General features: G+C 60.5%; 1 protein-coding gene across 4 annotated transcripts in view; it reads left to right on the top strand.

The window, feature by feature from the left end:
• Nucleotides 1-4,294: 4,294 nt before the first annotated feature.
• The window catches only part of LOC140408304 (hematopoietic prostaglandin D synthase-like), a 56,716-nt gene continuing 35,801 nt past the window's right edge, over nucleotides 4,295-25,209 (top strand). Inside the window, exons 1-3 of one of the 4 annotated variants that reach the window (XM_072495319.1) lie at nucleotides 4,295-4,474; nucleotides 19,372-19,512; nucleotides 22,895-22,942. In XM_072495319.1, the coding sequence (XP_072351420.1) occupies nucleotides 19,380-19,512; nucleotides 22,895-22,942 (181 nt within the window). In that variant the 5' untranslated portion in view covers nucleotides 4,295-4,474; nucleotides 19,372-19,379. Of the gene's footprint in view, nucleotides 4,475-11,888; nucleotides 11,920-19,254; nucleotides 19,276-19,371; nucleotides 19,513-22,894; nucleotides 22,943-25,209 lie in introns of those variants that run through there. The other 3 variants (XM_072495318.1, XM_072495320.1, XM_072495321.1) reach the window with 3 other exon arrangements.

Here is a 25,209-nt window from a genome sequence, read left to right on the forward strand (position 1 = left end):
TTGAAGGATTAACAGTAGCATTGAATCCAAGTAGGAGAATTGTTGATAGTTTAACAAACGTGTTAAAGCTATCTCCAAGTCTGAACCTTCCTTTGTGCACATCAAGGAAGCAGCTTATGCTACGTCAAGAGCATAACAAAACAGATCCCGCCATTGGACAATGGCGGACTGCCCCCCATCGCTGAGAACACGCCATGGGGAGGCCAGAGAAAACCGCCTATTGTCTCTTTTTTTTCTCATTTGTTTCTTAAATTTAGAGTACCCAATTATTTTTTTCCAATTAAGGGGGCTATTTAGCGTGGCCAATCCACCTACTCTGCACATCTTTGGGTTGTGGGGGCGAAACCCACACAGACATGGGGAGAATGTGCAAACTCCACGCGGACAGTGACCCAGAGCCGGGATCGAACCGTGAGGCAGCAGGGCTAACCACTGCGCCACCGTGCTGCCCCCCCCCCCCCCCCCCCCCCCCCACCTTGTCTCTTTCCAATACTCCAAACACATACTTCTCTTTATCACTTTGGTGATTTTTCAACATGACCTTCTTATCAGTACTGAATACCAAGTCTGATGCCTGGCTTGCCGTGACTCATCATCACTTTGCTTCGCTCTTTCTCTTGCTGTGCTGTTGATGTGAGGCTTGAGCAAATTAGATGTGTTTAAACACTAACACAAGAGTTGAGAAGCCCACTGTAAACTACCAAGTTATTCTGGAGGCTCAGGGAACAAGAACACTTTCTAGCTTGTGTTGAAGAGAAACATGGAAGTTACTGCCGAGCTTTGACATCCAGCAAGTGTCACTGCAAAAATCACTTCACAATCTGCACACTTCAATCTGTATTGTGGTTTGATGCTGGATGACATGGTGGTATTAAAGTGCGCTTGAATTCATTCTTATTCAGAACTATTTCCAACTCCTCTGACGTAAACTGCGGACTCATTATCTCACAGCAGCAGCTCTGGCAACCCGTAAACTGCAGAACAACTTCTCAAAACCACAACAGTTCAGGCACTTGCCATAGACTCAACATTTATCCGTTGATCACAGCTAGCAACTAAAACATGGCACAATTCCCCTCCACTTCAAATAGGCTGGCATGCACTCATTCCCACAGTTTTCTTGAGATTGACCGTGGGCTAAAAGGAACATTGTTTGGATCATTTCTCATTTTGAGGTACACTTCACAACTTTTCACCTTCTCAATTGGTCCTGTTCTTTCAAATCTATCCAGCTCTTTACTTACTGCTTCTAACTGGGCAGCATGGTAGCACAGTGGTTATCACTGTTGCTTCACAGCGCCAAGGTCCCAAGTTTGATTCCTGGCTTGGGTCACTGTCTATACGGAGTCTGCACGTTCTCCCCGTGTCTGCGTGGGTTTCCTCCGGGTGCTCCGGTTTCTTCCCACAAGTCCTGAAAGATGTGCTGTGAGGTAATTTGGACATTCTGAATTTTCCCTCTGTGCACCTGAACATGTGGCAATTAGGGGATTTTCACAGTAACTTCATTGTGTTAATGTAAGCCTACTTGTGCCAATAAAAATTATATGTACATAGGGCATTTAGACTTAGCCTTTCTTAATGTCAGCTGGACACTGTCCTTCATCTGAACTTTGGCTTTGTGATGCCTAATTCTGTTGATTGGTCCTCCTTGCTCAAAGACCACGTTGTGCTCTCTTAGCGCTTTCTCAATGTCGCATGTACTCTTAATATTCGTACCATGAATAACTCAACCCAGTTTAACTCTATTTTCTTAAGTCAATTCCTTCCCAACCGGGAGACTCTTTTCCCTCCTGCTATTACCAATGGCAAGTAGTGGGATGCATTGTCATATTCCACCCCGACACTGTATCGACCTAAAACTGGAAGAGGGTTATTCATTTCACACCAGTTTTGTGTTAGGAAATCTGACTTGGGTATTTTTTGTGCTCTGCTTCTGAGAAAACAGACGCTGCTGCAGATGTATCGATGATGAAAGTGAATTGTGAATCTCCGATTTGCATTTCTACTGCAGGCATTGGAATTATATTTTCGGTTTTATTCTTTTCAACTTCCATGTCCCATTTTTCTTGCTCTCTGACTGATTACAACTTTTGATCTGCTTGTTTGACAACTTCAAATTCTGTTTCCAGATGTGCATTTGAGAACTTCCAGGCTCCTGAACTAGCTTTAGATCTATCATGACCTTGAGTGCTGTCTATTGAGGGAAGAATTAAAAAAAAAACTTTTCCAATTAAAGTGTAATTTAGCGTGGCCAACCCACTTACCCTGTACATCTTTGGGTTGTAGGGTGAAACCCATGCAGACATGGGGAGAACGTGCAAAGTATGGGCTGGGGCTGGGATCGAACCTGAGTCCTCAGCGCCATGAAGCAGCAATGCTAACCAATGCGCCCCCGTGCCACCTACTGAGGGAAGAATATTTTCCAGGACATTGGGACAAAATTCCTGCTCTTATTATAGAATCCCTACAGTGCAGAAGGAGGCCAATCGGCCCATCGAGTCTGCACCAACCCTTTTTGAGTGAGCTACCCATTTACACTCTCCCGTCCACCCCACCCTATCCCTGTGACCCCGTAGCCTAACCTGCACATCCAGGGGCAATTTATCATGGCCAATCCACCAAACCTGCACATCCTTGGACTGTGGGAGGAAACCGGAGCACCCGGAGGAAACCCACACAGACACGGGGAGAAAGTGCAAACTCCACACAGATAGTGACCCAAGGCGGGAGTTGAACCCGGGTCCATGGCGCTGAGAGGCAGCAGTGCTAACCACCGTGCCACCCCTTTCTTCTTTAAAATAGTGCAGAGGGATCTTTCCCATCTGCCCGAAGAGGTCGATAGGGCCCTTGGTTCAACGCCTCATCGAAAGGGTGGCACCTCCCACAGTGCAGTGCTCGCTCAATCCTTCACTGGGAATGTTTATCTTGGGTTTTTGTGCCCCAGTCCTGGACTGGAAGGTGAATTCAGAACATTGAGACTCAGGGGCAAGGGTGCTACCCACTGAGCCAACACAAAAATCACGTGAGATCCTGGGCTTTACTTTAAATCAATTGGCATGAAGAGATAATCTTACGATGCTCCAGTTTCACATTTGTTGATCATCAGCTACAATCAATGATAGGTGAGGGTTGAAAAATTCCCAAGCAGCCTAACTAACAAGTTGGGAACCTTTTGGAATCGTGTGGGAAGCCATTCAACCCATTATGGCTGTGCCTGCTCTTTGAAAGATCCATCCAATTCATTTTCCTTTCTCTGATTTCTTCATAGACCTTCAATGTTTCCATTTCAATTATTTACCCAATTTTAACCTGCTTCCACCAATCTTTAGGCAGCAAATTCCAGCTCAACTAACCCACGCACGGACATGAAAATAAGTCTCCGCACTCTTGCCCTAGATTTTTTTTGGGGGGGGCCAGTCGTCTTGAGTCTGTGTCCGCTGGTTGCCAATCCACCTGCCAGTTTCTCCTTATTTAGTCTGTCAAATAATTTTGAACACCCTTATGAAATTCCTCCCCCGGGTCGCATTTGTAGCAAGGGGGATGAGTCGAGCTTCTCCGTAGAACTGAATTCCCTCGGCGCCACGGCGGCGCAGTCCCCGGTTCGATCCCAGCCCCGGGTCACTGCACGAGTGGAGTATGCACATTTTCCGTGTCTGCGTGGGTCTCATTCCCACAACCCAAAAAGATGTGCAGGGCGAGGTGGATTGGCCAGGCTAAATAAATAAAAAATTATCGGGTGCTCTAAACTTGAAAAAGTAAAGTGAATTCATTCTTAGGGCGGCATGGTAGAACAGTGATTAGCACTGTTGTTTCACAGCACCAGGGTCCCGGGTTCGATTCCCGGCTTGGGTCACTGTCTGTGCGGAGTCTGCACGTTCGCCCCGTGTCTGCTTGAATTTCCTCCGGGTGCTCCGGTTTCCTCCCACAAAATCCCGAAAGCCGTGCTGTTAGGGTGGATTGGACATTCTGAATTCTTCCTCCCGTGTACCTGAACAGGCGACAGAATGTGGCGAGTAGGGGCTTTTCACAGTAACTTTATTGCAGTGTTAATGTAAGCCTACTTGTGACACTAATGAAGGTTATTTTTATTCTCTGGTACCACTCTGGTCAATCCGAGCGGTGTGTGACCTGTTGAGCCAGGAGGGATTCCAGAGACACACTGCCCCCACGCCCCTCCCCCCCCCCACCCCCACACACACACACCCCTCCCATCATTAGTTAGCTTGCTCCCCTCATGTGGTTGATTTAATCATTGGTCACCGCTCCTCCCCCGCCGCAATAAACACACTGACAGGGACGTGAGCTCAGCATACAGAGAGCAGCAGAGGATACCGGCTCGTCCTCCCTGAGGCTGGCTCTGGGGAAGCTGCTGCTGCCTGTCTCAGCTCCGCTCCAGTGAAGGACTCGAGTGATTGGGGCTACCTGTCACTCCCGGAGCAGCAACTCGGCCAGTTAACGTCCAGGTGGAGAATAGGTAGGTGGGGAGGGAGAGGTAGGGAGCTAGGTGAGGGGCTGGTAGGGGACGAGGGGGATGACGAGGGGGATAGCGAGGGGACGAGGGGGATAGGGAGGGGGTGAGGGGGACAGGGAGGGGGTGAGGTGAGGGGGTGGTGGGGGTAGGTAGGGAGGTGAGGGGGTAGGGAGGGGGGGTGAGGGGGGCAGGGAGGAGATGAGGGGGTAGGGAGGGGATGAGGAGGTAGGGGGGTAGGGAGGGGGTAGGGTGAGGGGAGGTGGGTGGGGGGTAGGGTGAGGGAGGTGGGTGGGGGTAGGGTGAGGGAGGTGGGTGGGGGTAGGGAGAGGGTGAGGGAGGTGGGTGGGGGGGGTAGGGAGAGGGTGAGGGAGGTGGGTGGGGGGGTAGGGAGGGGGGGTGGGGGTGGGGGGGTAGGGAGGGGGGTGGGGGGGGGGTAGGGAGGGGGGTGGGGGTGGGGGGGTAGGGAGGGGGGTGGGGGGGGGGTAGGGAGTAAGGGGGTGGGGGGGTAGGGGGTAGGGGGGTAGGGGGGTGGGGGGTAGGGGGTAGGGGGGTAGGGGGTGGGGGGTAGGGGGTGGGGGGTAGGGGGTAGGGAGGTGGGGGGGGGTAGGGAGGGGTAGGGAGTAAGGGGAAGGGGGTGGGGGGGTAGGGAAGGGGGTGGGGGGGTAGGGAGGTGGGGGGGTAGGGAGGGGTAGGGAGTAAGGGGAAGGGGGGTGGGGGGGGGGGGTAGGGAAGGGGGTGGGGGGGGGTAGGGAAGGGGGGTGGGGGGGGGTAGGGAAGGGGGTGGGGGGGGGTAGGAAGGGGGTGGGGGGGGGGTAGGGAAGGGGGTGGGGGGGGGGTAGGGAAGGGGGTGGGGGGGGTAGGGAAGGGGGTGGGGGGGGTAGGGAGGGGGGTGGGGGGGGTAGGGAAGGGGGTGGGGGGGGTAGGGAGGGGGGTGGGGGGGGTAGGGAGGGGGGTGGGGGGGGTAGGGAAGGGGGTGGGGGGGGTAGGGAGGGGGGTGGGGGGGGGGGGTAGGGAGGGGGGTGGGGGGGGGGGTAGGGAAGGGGGGTGGGGGGGTAGGGAGGGGGGGTGGGGGGGGTAGGGAGGTGGATGGGGGGGTAGGGGGTAGGGGGTAGGGGGGTAGGGAGGTGGGGGGGGTAGGGGGTAGGGAGGTGGGGGGGGGTAGGGAAGGGGGTGGGGGGGGTAGGGAGGGGGGTGGGGGGGGTAGGGAGGGGGGTGGGGGGGGGGTAGGGGAGGGGGGTGGGGGGGGGGTAGGGAGGGGGGTGGGGGGGGTAGGGAGGGGGGTGGGGGGGGGTAGGGAGGTGGATGGGGGGGGTAGGGGGTAGGGGGTAGGGAGGTGGGGGGGTAGGGGGTAGGGAGGGTTGGGGGGGGGTAGGGAGGTTGGGGGGGGTAGGGAGGTTGGGGGGGGTAGGGAGGTTGGGGGGGGTAGGGAGGTGGGGGGGGTAGGGAGGTTGGGGGGGTAGGGAGGTGGGGGGGGTAGGGTGGTGGGGGGGGTAGGGTGGTGGGGGGGGTAGGGGGTGGGGAGGTGGGGGTAGGGGGTGGGAGGTGGGGGGGGGGTAGGGGTTGGGAGGTGGGGGGGGGTAGGGAGGGGGGGGTAGGGAGGGGGGGGGTGGGAGGGGGGGTAGGAGGGGGGGGGTAGGGAGGGGGGGGTAGGGAGGGGGGGGTAGGGAGGGGGGGGTAGGGAGGGGGGGGGTAGGGGGGGGGGGGTAGGGGGGGGGGGGGTAGGGAGGGGGGGGTAGGGGGGGGGGGTGGGAGGGGGGGGGTAGGGAGGGGGGGGGGTAGGGTGGGGGGGGTAGGGTGGGGGGGGGGTAGGGGGGGTGGGGGGGGGGGTGGGGGGGTAGGGTGGGGGGTGGGGGGGGGTAGGGAGGGGGGTGGGGGGGTAGGGGGGGGGGTGGGGGGGGGGTAGGGAGGGGGGTGGGGGGGGGTAGGGAGGGGGGTGGGGGGGTAGGGAGGGGGGTGGGGGGGGTAGGGAGGTGGGTGGGTGGGGAGGTGGGTGGGTGGGGGGGTAGGGAGGTGGGTGGGTGGGGGGGTTGGGGGGGTAGGGGGTAGCAACTCGGCCAAGTTAACGTCCAGGTGGAGAATAGGTAGGTGGGGAGGGAGAGGTAGGGAGGTGAGGGGGGTGGGGGGGGGTAGGGAGGTGGGGGGGTGGGTTGGGGGGTAGGGAGGTGGGGGGGTAGGGAGGTGGGTGGGTGGGGGGGGTAGGGAGGTGGGTGGGTGGGGGGGGTAGGGGGGTGGGTGGGGGGCTGGGGAGGTGGGTGGGTGGGGGGGTAGGGGGGTGGGTGGGGGGCTGGGGAGGTGGGTGGGTGGGGGGGTAGGGAGGTGGGTGGGGGGGGTAGGGAGGTGGGTGGGGGGTAGGGAGGTGGGTGGGGGGGTAGGGGGGGGTAGGGAGGGGGGTGGGGGGGGTAGGGAGGGGGGTGGGGGGGGGTAGGGAGTAAGGGGGTATGGGGGTGTTGGGGTAGGGAGGGGGGTGGGGGGGGGTAGGGAGGGGGGTGGGGGGGGGTAGGGGGTAGGGAGGTGGGGGGGTAGGGAGGTGGGTGGGTGTGGGGGTAGGGAGGTGGGTGGGTGGGGGGGTAGGGGGGGTGGGGGGGTGGGGGGTAGCAACTCGGCCAAGTTAACGTCCAGGTGGAGAATAGGTAGGTGGGGAGGGGAGAGGTAGGGAGGTGAGGGGGGTGGGGGGGTAGGGAGGTGGGGGGGTAGGGAGGTGGGTGGGTTGGGGGGTAGGGAGGTGGGGGGGGTAGGGAGGTGGGGGGGGTAGGGGGGTGGGTGGGGGGCTGGGTAGGTGGGTGGGTGGGGGGCTAGGGAGGTGGGTGGGGGGTAGGGAGGTGGGTGGGGGGGTAGGGAGGGGGTGGGGGAGGGTAGGGAGTAAGGGGGTAGGGGGTGTTGGGGTAGGGAGGGGGGTGGGGGGGTAGGGAGGGGGTGGGGGGGTAGGGAGGGGGTGGGGAGGGTAGGGAGTAAGGGGGTAGGGGGGTGTTGGGGTAGGGAGGGGGGTGGGGGGGTAGGGAGGGGGTGGGGGGGTAGGGAGTAAGGGGGTAGGGGGGTGTTGGGGTAGGGAGAGGGGTGGGGGGGGTAGGGAGGGGGGTGGGGGGGGTAGGGGGTAGGGAGGTGGGGGGGTAGGGAGGTGGGTGGGTGTGGGGGTAGGGAGGTGGGTGGGTGGGGGGGTAGGGGGGTGGGGGGGTAGGGGGGGTAGCAACTCGGCCAAGTTAACGTCCAGGTGGAGAATAGGTAGGTGGGGAGGGAGAGGTAGGGAGGTGAGGGGGGTGGGGGGGTAGGGAGGTGGGGGGGTAGGGAGATGGGTGGTTGGGGGGGTAGGGAGGTGGGGGGGTAGGGAGGTGGGTGGGTGGGGGGGGGTAGGGAGGTGGGTGGGTGGGGGGGTAGGGGGGGTGGGTGGGGGGCTGGGGAGGTGGGGGGGTAGGGGGGTGGGTGGGGGGCTGGGGAGGTGGGTGGGTGGGGGGGGTAGGGAGGTGGGTGGGTGGTAGGGAGGTGGGTGGGGGGGTAGGGGTGGTAGGGAGGGGGGTGGGGGGTAGGGAGGGGGGTGGGGGGGTAGGGAGGGGGGTGGGGGGGGGTAGGGAGTAAGGGGGTAGGGGGGTGTTGGGGTAGGGAGGGGGGGTGGGGGGGGTAGGGAGGGGGTGGGGGGGGTAGGGGGTAGTGAGGTGGGGGGGTAGGGAGGGGGGTGGGGGGGGTAGGGAGGTGGGTGGGGGGGGTAGGGAGGTGGGTGGGGGGGGTAGGGAGGTGGGTGGGCGGTAGGGAGGTGGGGGGGTAGGGAGGGGGGGTAGGGAGGGGGGTGGGTGGGGGTAGGGAGGGGGGTGGGGGGGGTAGGGAGTGGGGGGGTAGGGAGGGGGGTGGGGGGGGTAGGGAGGGGGGTGGGGGGTAGGGAGGTGGGTGGGGTGGGGGGGGTAGGGCGGTGGGTGGGTGGGGGGGTAGGGAGGTGGGTGGGTGGGGGGGTAGGGAGGTGGGTGGGTGGGGGGGTAGGGAGGTGGGTGGGTGGGGGGGTAGGGAGGTAGGGAGGTGGGGGGTAGGGAGGTGGGGGGGGGTAGGGAGGTGGGTGGGTGGGTGGGGGGGTAGGGAGGTGGGGGGGTAGGGAGGTGGGTGGGGGGGTAGGGAGGTGGGTGGGTTGGGGGGTAGCGAGGTGGGGGGGTAGTGAGGTGGGTGGGTGGGGGGGGTAGGGAGGTGGGTGGGTTGGGGGGTAGGGAGATGGGGGGGGTAGGGAGGTGGGTGGGTGGGGGGGGTAGGGAGGTGGGTGGGTGGGGGGGGTAGGGTGGTGGGTGGGTGGGTGGGGGGGGTAGGGGGGTGGGTGGGGGGCTGGGGAGGTGGGTGGGTGGGGGGGGTAGGGAGGTGGGTGGGGGGGTTGGGGGGTAGGGAGTTGGGTGGGTGGGTAGGGGGGTGAGGGGGGTAGGGAGGGGGGTGGGGGGTAGGGAGGGGGGTGGAGGGTAGGGAGGGGGGTGGGGGGGTAGGGAGTAAGGGGGTAGGGGGGTGTTGGGGTAGGGAGGGGGGTGGGGGGGGGTAGGGAGGGGGGTGGGGGGGGGTAGGGAGGGGGGTGGGGGGGGGTAGGGGGTAGTGAGGGGGGTGGGGGGGGGTAGGGGGTAGGGAGGTGGGGGGGTAGGGAGGGGGTGGGGGGGGGTAGGGGGTAGGGAGGGGGGGGTAGGGAGGTGGGGGGGTAGGGAGGTGGGGGGGGGTAGGGAGGTGGGTGGGGGGGGGGTAGGGAGGTGGGTGGGGGGGGGGTAGGGAGGTGGGTGGGGGGGGGTAGGGAGGTGGGTGGGGGGGGGGTAGGGAGGTGGGTGGGGGGGGGGGGTAGGGAGGTGGGTGGGGGGGGTAGGGTGGTGGGTGGGGGGGTAGGGAGGTGGGTGGGTGGGGGGGTGGGGGGGTAGGGAGATGGGGGGGGTAGGGAGGTGGGTGGGTGGGTGGGGGGTAGGGAGGTGGGTGGGTGGGGGTAGGGAGGTGGGGGGGTAGGGAGGTGGGTGGGTGGGGGGGGTAGGGAGGTGGGTGGGTGGGGGGGTAGGGAGGTGGGGGGGTAGGGGGTGGGTGGGGGGCTGGGGAGGTGGGTGGGTGGGGGGGGTAGGGAGGTGGGTGGGGGGTTAGGTGGGTGGGGGGGTAGGGAGGTGGGTGGGGGGTAGGGAGGTGGTGGGGGGGTAGGGGGGTGCGGGGGGTGGGGGGGTAGGGAGGGGGGGTGGGGGGGTAGGGAGGGGGGTGGGGGGGGTAGGGAGTAAGGGGGTAGGGGGGTGGGGGGGGTAGGGAGGGGGGGAGGGGGGGGGGGGGGGTGGGTGGGGGGGGTAGGGGGTAGGGAGGTGGGGGGGTAGGGAGGTGGGGGGGGTAGGGAGGGGGGTGGGGGGTGTAGGGAGGTGGGTGGGAGGGGGTAGGGAGGTGGGTGGGAGGGGGTAGGGAGGTGGGTGGGGGGGGGTAGGGAGGTGGGTGGGGGGGTAGGGAGGTGGATGGGGGGGTAGGGGGTAGGGAGGTGGGGGGGGGTAGGGAGGGGGGTAGGGAGGGGGGTGGGGGGGGTAGGGAGGGGGGGGGTAGGGAGGTGGGTGGGGGGGTAGGGAGGGTGGGTGGGGGGGGTAGGGAGGTGGGTGGGGGGGGGTAGGGAGGTGGGTGGGGGGGGGGTAGGGAGGTGGGTGGGGGGGGGTAGGGAGGTGGGTGGGGGGGGTAGGGAGGTGGGTGGGGGGTTAGGGAGGTGGGTGGGTGGGGGGGTAGGGAGGTGGGTGGGTGGGGGGGTAGGGAGGTGGGTGGGTGGGGGGGTAGGGAGGTGGGTGGGTGGGGGGGTAGGGAGGTGGGGGGGGTAGGAGGTGGGTGGGTGGGGGGGGTAGGGAGGTGGGTGGGTGGGGGGGTAGGGAGGTGGGTGGGTGGGGGGGTAGGGGGGTGGGTGGGGGGCTGGGGAGGTGGGTGGGTGGGGGGGTAGGGAGGTGGGGGGTGGGGGGGGGGCAGGGAGGTGGGGGGGTAGTGAGGTGGGGGGGGCTGGGGAGGTGGGTGGGTGGGGGGGTATGGAGGTGGGGGGGTGGGGGGGGTAGGGAGGTGGGTGGGGGGTAGGGGGGTGAGGGGGGTAGGGAGGGGGGGTGGGGGGGGTAGGGAGGGGGGTGGGGGGGGTAGGGAGGTGGGTGGGGGGGGTAGGGAGTGGGTGGGGGGGTAGGGAGTGGGTGGGGGGTAGGGAGGTGGGTGGGGGGGTAGGGAGGTGGGTGGGGGGGGTAGGGAGGTGGGTGGGTAGGGAGGTGGGTGGGTGGGGGGGGTAGGGAGGTGGGTGGGTGGGGGGGTAGGGAGGTGGGGGTGGTAGGGAGGTGGGTGGGTAGGGAGGTGGGTGGGTGGGGGGGGTAGGGAGGTGGGTGGGTGGGGGGTAGGGGGTGGGTGGGGGGCTGGGGAGGTGGGTGGGTGGGGGGTAGGGAGGTGGGGGGGCAGGCAGGTGGGGGGGGTGGGGGGGGTAGTGAGGTGGGGGGGGCTGGGGAGGTGGGTGGGTGGGGGGTAGGGAGGTGGGGGGGTGGGGGGGTAGGGAGGTGGGTGGGGGGTAGGGGGGTGAGGGGGGGTAGGGAGGGGGGTGGGGGGGTAGGGAGGGGGGTGGGGGGGGTAGGGAGGTGGGTGGGGGGGTAGGGAGTGGGTGGGGGGGGTAGGGGATGTGGGTGGGGGGGGGTAGGGATGGGGGTGAGGGGGGTGGGGGGGGTAGGGAGGGGGGGTGGGGGGGGGTAGGGAGGTGGGTGGGTGGGGGGTAGGGGGGTGGGTGGGGGGCTGGGGAGGTGGGTGGGTGGGGGGTAGGGAGGTGGGGGGGCAGGGAGGTGGGGGGGTGGGGGGGGTAGTGAGGTGGGGGGGGCTGGGGAGGTGGGTGGGTGGGGGGTAGGGAGGTGGGGGGGTGGGGGGGGTAGGGAGGTGGGTGGGGGGTAGGGGGGTGAGGGGGGGTAGGGAGGGGGGTGGGGGGGGGGTAGGGAGGGGGGTGGGGGGGTAGGGAGTGGGTGGGGGGGGTAGGGATGTGGGTGGGGGGGGTAGGGATGGGGGTGAGGGGGGTGGGGGGGTAGGGAGGGGGGTGGGGGGGGTAGGGAGGGGGGTGTGGGGGGGTAGGGAGGTGGGTGGGGGGGTAGGGAGGGGGGTGGGCGGGGGGTAGGGAGGGGGGTGGGGGGGGGTAGGGAGGGGGGTGGGGGGGGGGTAGGGAGGGGGGTGGGGGGGTAGGGAGGGGTGGGGGGGTAGGGAGGGGGTGGGGGAGGGTAGGGAGTAAGGGGGTAGGGGGGTGTTGGGGTAGGGAGGGGGGTGGGGGGGTAGGGAGGGGGTGGGGGGGTAGGGAGTAAGGGGTAGGGGGGTGTTGGGGTAGGGAGAGGGGTGGGGGGGGTAGGGAGGGGGGTGGGGGGGGTAGGGGGTAGGGAGGTGGGGGGGTAGGGAGGTGGGTGGGTGTGGGGGTAGGGAGGTGGGTGGGTGGGGGGGTAGGGGGGGTGGGGGGGTAGGGGGTAGCAACTCGGCCAAGTTAACGTCCAGGTGGAGAATAGGTAGGTGGGGAGGGAGAGGTAGGGAGGTGAGGGGGGTGGGGGGGTAGGGAGGTGGGGGGGGTAGGGAGATGGGTGGGGTTGGGGGGTAGGGAGGTGGGGGGGGTAGGGAGGTGGGTGGGTGGGGGGGGTAGGGAGGTGGGTGGGTGGGGGGGTAGGGGGGTGGGTGGGGGCTGGGAGGTGGGGGGGTAGGGGGGTGGGTGGGGGGCTGGGGAGGTGGGTGGGTGGGGGGGTAGGGAGGTGGGTGGGTGGTAGGGAGGTGGGTGGGGGGGTAGGGGTGGTAGGGAGGGGGGTGGGGGGTAGGGAGGGGGGTGGGGGGGTAGGGAGGGGGGTGGGGGGGGGTAGGGAGTAAGGGGGTAGGGGGGGTGTTGGGGTAGGGAGGGGGGTGGGGGGGGTAGGGAGGGGGTGGGGGGGGTAGGGGGTAGTGAGGTGGGGGGGTAGGGAGGGGGGTGGGGGGGGTAGGGAGGTGGGTGGGGGGGGTAGGGAGGTGGGTGGGGGGGGTAGGGAGGTGGGTGGGCGGTAGGGAGGTGGGGGGGTAGGGAGGGGGGGGGTAGGGAGGGGGGTGGGGGGTAGGGAGGGGGGTGGGGGGGTAGGGAGTGGGGGGTAGGGAGGGGGGTGGGGGGGGTAGGGAGGGGGGTGGGGGGTAGGGAGGTGGGTGGGGTGGGGGGGGTAGGGCGGTGGGTGGGTGGGGGGGTAGGGAGGTGGGTGGGTGGGGGGGTAGGGAGGTGGGTGGGTGGGGGGGTAGGGAGGTGGGTGGGTGGGGGGGTAGGGAGGTAGGGAGGTGGGGGGTAGGGAGGTGGGGGGGTAGGGAGGTGGGTGGGTGGGTGGGGGGGTAGGGAGGTGGGGGGGTAGGGAGGTGGGTGGGGGGGTAGGGAGGTGGGTGGGTTGGGGGGGTAGCGAGGTGGGGGGGTAGTGAGGTGGGTGGGTGGGGGGGGTAGGGAGGTGGGTGGGTTGGGGGGTAGGGAGATGGGGGGGTAGGGAGGTGGGTGGGTGGGGGGGGTAGGGAGGTGGGTGGGTGGGGGGGGTAGGGTGGTGGGTGGGTGGGTGGGGGGGTAGGGGGGTGGGTGGGGGGCTGGGGAGGTGGGTGGGTGGGGGGGTAGGGAGGTGGGTGGGGGGGTTGGGGGGTAGGGAGTTGGGTGGGTGGGTAGGGGGGTGAGGGGGGTAGGGAGGGGGGTGGGGGGTAGGGAGGGGGGTGGAGGGGTAGGGAGGGGGGTGGGGGGGTAGGGAGTAAGGGGGTAGGGGGGTGTTGGGGTAGGGAGGGGGGTGGGGGGGGTAGGGAGGGGGGTGGGGGGGGTAGGGAGGGGGGTGGGGGGGGTAGGGGGTAGTGAGGGGGGTGGGGGGGGTAGGGGGTAGGGAGGTGGGGGGGTAGGGAGGGGGGTGGGGGGGTAGGGGGTAGGGAGGGGGGGGTAGGGAGGTGGGGGGGTAGGGAGGGGGGGGGGGGTAGGGAGGTGGGTGGGGGGGGTAGGGAGGTGGGTGGGGGGGGGTAGGGAGGTGGGTGGGGGGGGTAGGGAGGTGGGTGGGGGGGGGGTAGGGAGGTGGGGTGGGGGGGGGGTAGGGAGGTGGGTGGGGGGGGGTAGGGTGGGTGGGTGGGGGGTAGGGAGGTGGGTGGGTGGGGGGGTGGGGGGGGTAGGGAGATGGGGGGGTAGGGAGGTGGGGGGTGGGTGGGGGGGGTAGGGAGGTGGGTGGGTTGGGGGTAGGGAGGTGGGGGGTAGGGGGTGGGTGGGTGGGGGGGGTAGGGGTGGGTGGGTGGGGGGGTAGGGAGGTGGGGGGGTAGGGGGTGGGTGGGGGGCTGGGGAGGTGGGTGGGTGGGGGGGGTAGGGAGGTGGGTGGGGGGTTAGGTGGGTGGGGGGGTAGGGAGGTGGGTGGGGGGTAGGGAGGTGGGTGGGGGGGTAGGGGGGTGCGGGGGTGGGGGGGTAGGGAGGGGGGTGGGGGGGTAGGGAGGGGGGTGGGGGGGGTAGGGAGTAAGGGGGTAGGGGGGTGGGGGGGGTAGGGAGGGGGGTGGGGGGGGTAGGGGGTAGGGAGGTGGGGGGGGTAGGGAGGTGGGGGGGGTAGGGAGGGGGGTGGGGGGTGTAGGGAGGTGGGTGGGAGGGGGTAGGGAGGTGGGTGGGAGGGGGTAGGGAGGTGGGTGGGGGGGGGGTAGGGAGGTGGGTGGGGGGGGTAGGGAGGTGGATGGGGGGGTAGGGGGTAGGGAGGTGGGGGGGGTAGGGAGGGGGGTAGGAGGGGGGTGGGGGGGGTAGGGAGGGGGGGGGGGTAGGGAGGTGGGTGGGGGGGTAGGGAGGTGGGTGGGGGGGGTAGGGAGGTGGGTGGGGGGGTAGGAGGTGGGTGGGGGGGGGGTAGGGAGGTGGGTGGGGGGGGTAGGGAGGTGGGTGGGGGGGGTAGGGAGGTGGGTGGGGGGTTAGGGAGGTGGGTGGGTGGGGGGGTAGGGAGGTGGGTGGGTGGGGGGGTAGGGAGGTGGGTGGGTGGGGGGGTAGGGAGGTGGGTGGGTGGGGGGGTAGGGAGGTGGGGGGGTAGGGAGGTGGGTGGGTGGGGGGGGTAGGGAGGTGGGTGGGTGGGGGGGTAGGGAGGTGGGTGGGTGGGGGGGTAGGGGGGTGGGTGGGGGGCTGGGGAGTGGGTGGGTGGGGGGTAGGGAGGTGGGGGGTGGGGGGGGGCAGGGAGGTGGGGGGGTAGTGAGGTGGGGGGGGGCTGGGGAGGTGGGTGGGTGGGGGGTATGGAGGTGGGGGGGGTGGGGGGGGTAGGGAGGTGGGTGGGGGGTAGGGGGGTGAGGGGGGTAGGGAGGGGGGGTGGGGGGGGGGGTAGGGAGGGGGGTGGGGGGGGTAGGGAGGTGGGTGGGGGGGGTAGGGAGTGGGTGGGGGGGTAGGGAGTGGGTGGGGGGTAGGGAGGTGGGTGGGGGGTAGGGAGGTGGGTGGGGGGGTAGGGAGGTGGGTGGGTAGGGAGGTGGGTGGGTGGGGGGTAGGGAGGTGGGTGGGTGGGGGGGTAGGGAGGTGGGGGTGGTAGGGAGGTGGGTGGGTAGGGAGGTGGGTGGGTGGGGGGGTAGGGAGGTGGGTGGGTGGGGGGTAGGGGTGGGTGGGGGCTGGGGAGGTGGGTGGGTGGGGGGTAGGGAGGTGGGGGGGCAGGCAGGTGGGGGGGGTGGGGGGGGTAGTGAGGTGGGGGGGGCTGGGGAGGTGGGTGGGTGGGGGGTAGGGAGGTGGGGGGGTGGGGGGGTAGGGAGGTGGGTGGGGGGTAGGGGGGTGAGGGGGGGTAGGGAGGGGGGTGTGGGGGGGTAGGGAGGGGGGGTGGGGGGGTAGGGAGGTGGGTGGGGGGGGTAGGGAGTGGGTGGGGGGGGTAGGGATGTGGGTGGGGGGGGGTAGGGATGGGGGTGAGGGGGGTGGGGGGGGTAGGGAGGGGGGGGTGGGGGGGTAGGGAGGTGGGTGGGTGGGGGGTAGGGGGGTGGGTGGGGGGCTGGGGAGGTGGGTGGGTGGGGGGTAGGGAGGTGGGGGGGCAGGGAGGTGGGGGGGTGGGGGGGGGTAGTGAGGTGGGGGGGGCTGGGGAGGTGGGTGGGTGGGGGGTAGGGAGGTGGGGGGGTGGGGGGGGTAGGGAGGTGGGTGGGGGGTAGGGGGGTGAGGGGGGGTAGGGAGGGGGGTGGGGGGGGGTAGGGAGGGGGGTGGGGGGGTAGGGAGTGGGTGGGGGGGGTAGGATGTGGGTGGGGGGGGTAGGGATGGGGGGTGAGGGGGGTGGGGGGGTAGGGAGGGGGGTGGGGGGGGTAGGGAGGGGGGTGTGGGGGGTAGGGAGGTGGGTGGGGGGGTAGGGAGGGGGGTGGGCGGGGGGTAGGGAGGGGGGTGGGGGGGGTAGGGAGGGGGGGTGGGGGGGGGGTAGGGAGGGGGGTGGGGGGGGTAGGGAGGGTGGGTGGGGGGGGTAGGGAGGGGGGTGGGGGGGGTAGGGAGGTGGGTGGGGGGGGTAGGGAGGTGGGTGGGGGGGGTAGGGAGGGGGGTGGGGGGGGGTAGGGAGGTGGGTGGGGGGGTAGGGAGGTGGGTGGGGGGGTAGGGAGGGATGATTTTGTTTTTTGCACAGCATAAGGTTGATTCCCCCACCACCTCGGTTTCGAGGTGGTGACAGGACTTTGGTCGATTTGCCTACCGCCGGGAGGTCCTCCTGTTCCCAGTCCCGGGCTCTCAATCCCAACAATCCCGTCCCTTGGCGGGAAACTTGCAGGAAAACCTCCCCCTGCGTTCTTCTTTCCTTCCCTGGCTGTCGAGGCTTCCTGACGTGGTTCTGTCAGCTCTGCCCGGCCAACTCCTCGGGCGTGATTTACTGTCAGAGTTGGGACTGGACACGGCTGGCAGATCCCGTTGCCCCGGCGAGATCTAACCGAGGAGACCGCGGCTGGGCACCGTTCGGTACTGATCCGCACAAATGTGGACCAGGCGTACCGGCACTTGGTGGGTGGGTGGGGGTGTGAAGGAGGTTTCCCAGGCGATCGGCCGCTGGGCTGGGCTGGGTGGCACACTGACACCGCCAGTGTGTCCAATCGATTGAAGCTGCCTATGCCGGGAATCGGGCTCAAGGACCCCCCCCCCCCCTCCCAGCAGGTGACTTGGGGCATTGGGGCGTGGTCTGGGGGTCGCATCAGGGGGTCGAGAGATCGGGCCGGTCTGCTTGCAGGAGCTCATCCGTGCAGGACATGTGGCTAAGTACAGCCTCGGAGGGGCCTTCCTCGACAGGGTGCCGAGAGTGCCGTTTGACAGCGGGGTCGTTCCCGGACTCTATTTTTGTCACTTAAATCATGCCTGGAAACACCCGATTAGATTATCCCTTTCTCTTCTATACTCAATGGAATACTATGCAAGGCTAGCAAATGAGAAAACTTAAAACTTGTACTTGGCAACCTGGGTTGTTATTTACCCAACCTGTGTTTGTTCTTTGTTATTTCCTGAGTTCACGGAAACATTGAACTGAACTGATGCTATCACACAACCTAACTGATATGTCTGAATTTGAAATATGTCTGAATTTGAAATATGTCTGAATTTGAAATTTAGACAATGTAGATTCAAACCAATGCCTGTCCTTCATTGAATAACGAGTGGCACAGTGGTTGGCACTGCTACCTCACAGCCCCAGGGACCTGGGTTCAATTTAGGCCTTGGGTAACTGTCTGTGCGGAGTTTGCACGTTCTCCCATGTCTGTTTACTCCCACAGTCCTAAGATGTGCAGGTCAGGTGGATTGGCCATGATAAATTACCCCTTTGTGTCCAAAGGTGTGCAGGTTAGGTGGGGATACGGGGATAGGGTGGGGGAGTGGGCCTGGACAGGGTGCTCTTTCAGAGGGTCAGTGCAGACTTAGTGGACTGAATGGTCTCCTTCTGCACTGTAGGAATTCTATGGAAAAAGCCAGGTGAACCCGCCAGTAGCATTATCTAAAGAGGCAGGCACCCCAATAGCAGGTAAATAAAAATGTATCAAACCTTCTCTATTGGGGAATGTCTGAGTGGTCTGAAGTGTTTTTGGAGCTGAGTTTGCAATAAGAGTTTTGCTGCAGCCTCATCAGCATGGCAGAGGGGCAGGTGACATTGCCTCTGGGACTTCAGCGTGACAGTGTCTGCAGAGAGGGCAAGCTTCTGTTACCGAGGACCCCTCCTAGGGAGTTACAGGATTCTGTCTGGCAGGCCAGTGACTTTGTTGCGTTGTGTTTAGCTGATGCTCCGGACATTGCTGAATAGTAGAGACAACGAGAAATGGGTTTGGGGTTGATGTCGTGTTATTGACCCTGGGATAACACGGACTGCATCTGGATGCAGTTGTACTGGAAAGCAGACACCAAACTTAGACGTTGGTTCAATACGATTTATTGAACTTCTGTAACAAGGCACACAGCTTGCTGTGGGTTGACACTCTACTACTCTTAGTGTGCTAACTCGAACTAACTCGACCAGGCTAGCCCTGAGCCACGTGTAGAAGGTGCTAACTAATATATACACCCTGACTGTCACTACAGTTGGCACCAGTGGAAAGAGGCGGAGTGCTGATGCCTCGTGGGTTTTATAGTTGGAAGCCTCCCTCTAGTGTTCTGTCTAGTAATTGGTTGTGTTCTGTCCTGTGTGTTGATTGGCTAACCTGGGCGTCTATCACTGCCTGTCTGTACCTCATGATGTGTGTGAGTGCATATTATGACCGTTGACAGCATTGGTACATGTGTGAGATGGTGTGGAGTACATGGATGTTCGGTATGAGTCTTGAGAGCTAGGGAGTGCTGCTGGGTGAGAGATTGATGGTGTGGTGGGTTGAAGATGCCATGTGAAGATGCATTCAGTGGCATTGATCACTTATGGGTTAAGGTCATTAAACTTCTTTTGACACTGCTGCCAGCTCCTTGGATCCAGACTTTTGAAAGTGCATCTTCCCGATCACCTGCTCCCATTACCTTTGAGTGTGATCTTGATGGCGTCTTGGGGTTCACAGGACCATGGTGTCTTTTCTCTGCCCTCTTGTGCCACTGCTGCTTCTAGCTCTGCTACTATCATACAGATCCCTCTGTGCGGCCTGGTGTTCAGCTTGCAGGAATTTCTACTGCAGCAATCTTTCCACCTTTCCATTAATAGGCAGCCTTCTTTTTATAAAAGAAACAGGCTGCTTGTATGTACCATATGCCTTGTGAAGAACGTGCTGGTAGGAGTTGAAAAGAGGACACCAACACTGGAGGTGTGGAAAGTTGCATCGCAGTCGTTCAGATGAAAGGGGTAGAAATGCACATGCAGCAAATCCAGGCCTCTGTCTAAAAATGTAGTCTATACGTTCGAAGTCCACCGCAATTATTACAGAAACAAAACTATTCAAGGGAATGCAGGTCCAATATTTTAGCCCCTGCTGCAGTAAAAGTTGAGTATCATCACCAATGATTTTATTTGGGAATTCTCATTGGAGGGAGCACTGAAGTTGTACATCGCCCTCTGCCCGTGGTCGGAAGATGCTTGCTCAGAAAGGGCACAATGCCGGCATCAGGCTGGCTTTATTTACCAATCTGCTTCACCAGAGAGATTGCAGTTACTGCCGGCACCACTGTATTCTCTGACAAAATTGATCAACACCGACTTGCATTTACGTAGCCCCTTTAAAGTGGTTAAGAGCGCTTCAGAGCAGTTCACAGGAGTGAATATCGGTCAGAAATCTGACACCGAGCCACATGAGGAAATATTAGAACAGGTGTCCCAAAAGCTTGGCCGATTACATTGGTTTGAAGAAGGATTTGGAAGGAAGAGCCTGAAGGGGGTGGTGGAGAGGCTTGGGGGAGGTGACAGCAGAAATATTTTGTTTCTGTTGTTGCTTCCACTCGTAACCAAGTTCTGCGACATCAATTTGGCCGAGCCTGTTGTGGGACTTGGGTGGTGTGTCTAATTCTGTTTCTCCAGTGCTATGCCAAGAGTCATTAATTAGCTGTACCCGATGTTTTTAAAAATGTGTTGTGCTTGGTCTCTCGACAGGTTGCAACATGCCAAACTACAGGCTGAGCTACTTTAAAATAAGAGGGAGAGCTGAAACTGCTCGTTATATTTTTGCGTACAGTGGAATAAAATATGAAGAAAACACGATTGATATAGCAGATTGGCCCAACTTGAAAAACTGTAAGTAGCGCAGGTTGCAAATGACAAATTGTAACCATTTGGAACAATTTCTTTCATTTACTTTTACAGTTTGTCTTCCCATCAATGCGAATAGAATTTGCGTTCTGCTGTGCAGTCCTGCCTTGTCCTGGGTGAGGTTATTTTGTGTCAGAAAATAAATACGTTTGAAAAGTTTTTGACTTGAAACTTTGGCCGGGCCAGTGAGCAGAATAATTGCAATCTCTTTTGCCAGTAAGAACAATGGACAGATTAATTCCAGAAAAACTGTTAATATCCCCAACATTAACAACCTTCCTCGCAGGATGTGAGCTCCGAATAATTTCAATCTCTTTTTCCGGGAGAACAATGGTGAGGTTAATACCAGAAAAACTGTTAATATCCCCAACATTAACAACCTTCCTCGCAGGATGTGAGCTCCGAATAATTTCAATCTCTTTTTCCGGGAGAACAATGGTGAGGTTAATATCAGAAAAACTGTTAATATCCCCAACATTAACAACCTTCCTCACAGGATGTGAGCTTTGCTGTTATGTTGGGTTCGCTGTGGGTTTCAACAGCGTGTAAATGTTTCCATCACTAAAGATATTGTTCTGAAGACTCAACATGAAACCTGATAGAGGTTTGTGAAATCACAGAACTGTTACGATGCAGAGCGAGGTTAGTCGGCTCATTTTGTGTGCATCAACTCTTTGAATGAGCATCATGGCTTAGTGCCATTGCTTAGCGCCTTTTCCCTGTCCCCTTGCACATTGTTTCCGTTCAAGTAATCATCTAATACCCTCTTGAATGCCTCGATTGAACCTGCCTCCACCACACTTCCAGGGCAATGCATTCCAGAGCCGAAACAATTGTTGTGTGAAAAAGTTTTTTTCTCTGATTACTCTTGCTTCTTTTGCAAATCACTTTAAATCTGTGCCCTCTCATTCTCAAACTCTAGGAGGATGCAGACATCCTTCAGAGTGATTTGGACAAGTTGAGCGAGTGGCAGATGCAGTATAATTTGAATAAATGTGAGGTTATCCACGTTGGTAGGACCCCAGCTATTCACAATATATATTAATGATTTAGGTGAGGGAATAAAATGTAATATCTCCAAATTTGCAGATGACACCAATTTGCGTGGCAGGGTGAGCTGTGAGGAGGATGCGGAGATCCTTCAGTGTGATTTGGACAAATTGAGCGAGTGGGTAAAAACAAGAAGGCAGATTATTATCTGAATGGTCATAAACAGCACTGCCAACTAGCACGGATTTTCCGTATTTAGATACATAGAAGATAGGAGCAGGAGGAGGCCTTTTGGCCCTTCAAGCCTGCTGCGTCATTTATCACGATCATGACTGATCATCCAACTCAATAGCCTAATCCTGCTTTCTCCCCATAAGCCTTTGATCCCATTCTCCCCAAGTGCTATATCTAGCTGCCTCTTGAATATATTCAATGTTTTAGCATCAACTACTTCCTGTAGAAATGAATTCCACAGGCTCACCACTCTGTGTGAAGAAATGTCTCCTTATCTCTGTCCATAAGACATAGGAGCGGAAGTAAGGCCATTCGGCCCATCGAGTCCACTCCACCATTCAATCATGGCTGATTTCAACTCCATTTACCCGCGCTCTCTCTCCTTAATTCCTCGGGAAATCAAGAATTTATCAACTTCTGTCTTAAAGACACTCAACGTCCCGGCCTCCACTGCCCTCTGTGGCAATGAATTCCACAGACCCACCACTCTCTGGCTGAAGAAATTTCTCCTCATCTCTGTTCTAAAGTGACTCCCTTTTATTCTAAGGCTGTGCCCCCGGGTCCTAGTCTCCCCTGCTGATGGAAACAACTTCCCTACGTCCACCCTATCTAAGCCATTCATTATCTTGTAAGTTTCTATTTGATCTCCCCATTTGCATTTAAAGTTGCATAACCGGGATTTAATGACTGGGGCTGGATTCCATTCATGAGAAACTAACTTGCATTTTGGTTCAGTAGTTGGCTCACCGTTCCTCATTAGCAGGTCCCTTGCCTAGGAGTAAGAAAGTCGTGGCCTTGAGGGCTGTTTCAGAGACTTGAGTACATAATCTAGGGACTCCCCTGCCCCAGTGCCATAGTGCTCCACTGTTGGGAGGCCCCCATCTCTCAGATGAAATGTTAATCTGAGATTCCATCTGCCCCCTCGGGTGAATGTAAAAGATGCCAGTCAAAGAAGAGCAGAAATCATCGTAAATCATAATTCATTGAAATCAGAAATCATAGAAATCATAGACATCAGAAATCATAGTATCCCGACGTTGCAGAAGGAGGACATTTGGCTCATTTAGTCTGTGTGGTGGTATGTATTAGGGGTAATATGGTACACCACGTGTCGACAGGCTATTGGTGGAGGGATGCCGGGTCCTGATAGGATCGGCCGCCGACTGGGCTCTGCCCAGAAATGCCGGTATAAGAACCCGGATTTCCCCCAGCAGCTGCATTCTGTAACCAAGCTGCTGGGGATCAAGTTTTGCTTAATAAAGCCTTTAATTGACGTTACTTCAACCTGCCTTGCGGCATATTGACGGTACAACAGTCTGCCCCCACTATCCGAATGAGCTGGAGCGGTTCACGCCGTTCCAGCTTCCCTACCCAGCGCTAACTGGGTGCCGCGCCAACCCGCGCATGCACAGTGGTGCCGTGCCAACCCGCAAATGCGCGGGGGACTTCCTCAACGCCCCAGCCCCGATGCAACATGGTGCGGGGGTTCAGGAGACGGCCGCGTAATAAAATAGGGGCGGGCCTGGAGATGCCAGACCCCAACGGAGGCCTCTCTCCTCTCCTCTCCTCCCCCCCCCCCCCCCCCCCCCCCCCCCCCCCCCCCCAATGAAGGAGCTCCCCTGCAGAGTTCCCGCCGGCTGCAAGCAGGTGTAAATGGTGCCAGCGGGACTCTGCCGTTTCCGTTCGGCCCATCGAGGCCGGAGAATCGGCGGCCCGGCCGCGGACAGCGGGCCACGACCGGCGGCGCGCCAAACACGCTGGCGCAATTAGCGCCGATTCTCCGCACCTCGGAGAATTACGTGCCGGCATCGGGGTGGCATGGTGCGGTTGCGCCGATTCTCCGGACCGTCGCGGGGCTCGGAGAATCCCGCCCCCTATCTCCGCATTCTCTGCTCTGAGAAGACTAATTGGAAAATGACAATTTGTTTAAGGTAAAAGGCGGATGATGGGGAGCCCTTTTTTCTTTTGGTGACATGGTAAATTTCAATCACCATTCCAACCGGAATACTTAACGTTCTTTAAGTTGAACCTGGCAGTATGTTGGGAATTATTTTTATCTTTAAACTTGCACATCTTTGAATGCCAAATTATCTGGAGTTTGAGTTGTTTTTCTCGCAACTATCTGAAGTGTGTTTTCCTGCAGATGAAGCCCCCCAGTTACTTGGATTCCAAGCAGCTTTTTTGTGGGATTGTAAGTAGTTTGAAGACTGGGTTGTAAGTGGGTCTTGTGTCGTGGAGCAGGTTTTGTTGGGAGTAAATGCCTGAGAGTTGTGATTCCTTTTTTATCATTTCATGGCAGAGAATGAAATCCTGTCTGGAACTTGACCTAGATTTTAGATTGTGTGTTTTTATTGAGCCCTCTGTGCCGCCCAAGTATGCGGGACAAGGCGAAGGTTGGAGAAGCAGCCTCCAGGCAGTCCATTCACCGTCTGTCTTTAAAGAAAACAACAGCTTGCTCTCCCCTTGCAAAAACAAAACGGGACGGCTTGGCTCAGGTACCAAGGGCTTTGTGCTAATCGCTGTCAGCCAGCCAGTCAGAGCCTGAGGAGACCTTGTTGGTACCTGTCTCTGTTGACCTACTGAACTCACTGCAGGAATTACGCGTCACTCTTGAGGAAGGCTAAACCAACATGGTTGATCAGCTGACCTGCTCTGTTTTGCTTCTGTGATGAATTTCAGATATATTGTGTCACATATGATTGGTGCAGTAAAGGGTTGAAAGCCTGGGTTAGTGTGTATGACTGCTGCAGTCACACTTTTAAAAATCCTGGTTTGATAGGTAGCAGGCTATTTGGAGACAGAGGTGCAATTAAAGCATCGTAAAGGTTTGGTCTAAAGGAATTTTGTTTATATGAAGAAGGTTCCCTGGGGAGTGGATTAAGAGACATTGGGCTGGATTCTCCGGTCCCCCAGCCGTGCGTTTATTGGCCACGCGCTGTTCGCTGGCTATAACATTGCTGGGAGTTGGGAAAGAGGATTGTCTGGCTGATGGACCAGAATTGCCGACCGAAGAAATGGAAGTGTCCGCTTGCTTCAATTGGCCTGGGAAAGGCAAGGAACTGATGGGCGTGTTGGGTGATCAAGAGAAGAATGATGGGGTGGTTTGAGAGAGGAGATCATGCAATTAATATGTAGGTAAAGCAAGCAGCTGGGAAGGCAAATGGTATGTTAGCTTTTCTTTTACAAGGGAATGAGAGTATGAGTAACGGCACTGAGGTGTCCCCACACCAGGTGGACTGCACCAGTTCATGAAGGTGGCTTCCTAAAGGTAGTTCGGAACTGACAGAAAATGCTGTCCGAGCCTGAGGTGCTCACATTCCATGAAAGAGGTTCTGTTATAATTATTGATGGCATTGATGATGAGGAGTTCTGGTCCAGTTTTGATGACCTTACCGAAGAAAGGACATACCCGCCCTGTCGGGAGTCCAACCAAGGATCACGAGCCTGGTTTCGGGATGAGGTCATTGTCCTTTTGAGGAGAGATTTGTTATCTTCCCTAGAGTTAGAAGAATGAGAGGTGGTCTAATTGGAAATATACAAAATTCTGAAAGAGATTCACAGACTAGAATCTGAGAAAATATTTCATGCTGGCTAGGGAATGTAGAACACTCAATCACAGTCTTAGAATAAGGGGGTGGCCATTTTGGATTGAGACAGAGAGAAATTTCTTCACTCAAAAGGATTGTGAATCTTTGAAACTCTAGTTGTTGAGTCTATTCCAGATTGGAGGTCGATAAGAGTTTTTGGGTTACTAAGGGATACAGTGATAGTGCAGCGAGGTGGACGATCTGTCACAATCTTGTTGAGTGATGGAACAGGCCCGAAGGCACAAATGACCTACTCCAGCCCCTAATTCCTATGCTGTGCGATGCAATCTCCATGGTTACATCCAGCCAGAGCTGGAAACCTGACCGCAAGAAAAATAGCAGCAACGGGAAATGTAAAAAGGAAGTATTGAGCTGGCATTGTAGATAAATACTGTTTGGTGAGACTGACCTGGAGCGCATAGCAGTGTGGAGAGCTGAAAGGCTCCTTGATGATTTGTTGCAAGATTTCCACAATTTGTTTGTGTGATGCATAATCACGACACGGCAAGTGATTGCTGGTTGGGCAGAAGTATGTGCTACATTCAAGACCCTTTTTTTTAGCAGCCCAGCAAGATGGCGCCGGAACATGGGGAATCTCTGCAAGCTCCCCCAAACAGATCCTCTTTTACATCTCTTATAAATTTGGCATGTCTACACTGACACTTACCAACTTCTACAGATGCACCATAGAAAGCAGACTATCCGGCTGCATCGCAGCCTGGTACGGCAACTGCTCGGCCCAAGACCATAAGATATGACACAGTCGTGAACACAGCCCAGTCCATCACACAAACCCGCCTCCCATCCATTGACTCCGTCCTACACCTCCCGCTGCCTGGGGAAAGCGGGCAGCATAATCAGAGACTCCTCC

This window comes from Scyliorhinus torazame, chromosome 3 (assembly GCF_047496885.1).
Source record: "Scyliorhinus torazame isolate Kashiwa2021f chromosome 3, sScyTor2.1, whole genome shotgun sequence".
Lineage (NCBI taxonomy): Eukaryota > Metazoa > Chordata > Chondrichthyes > Carcharhiniformes > Scyliorhinidae > Scyliorhinus > Scyliorhinus torazame.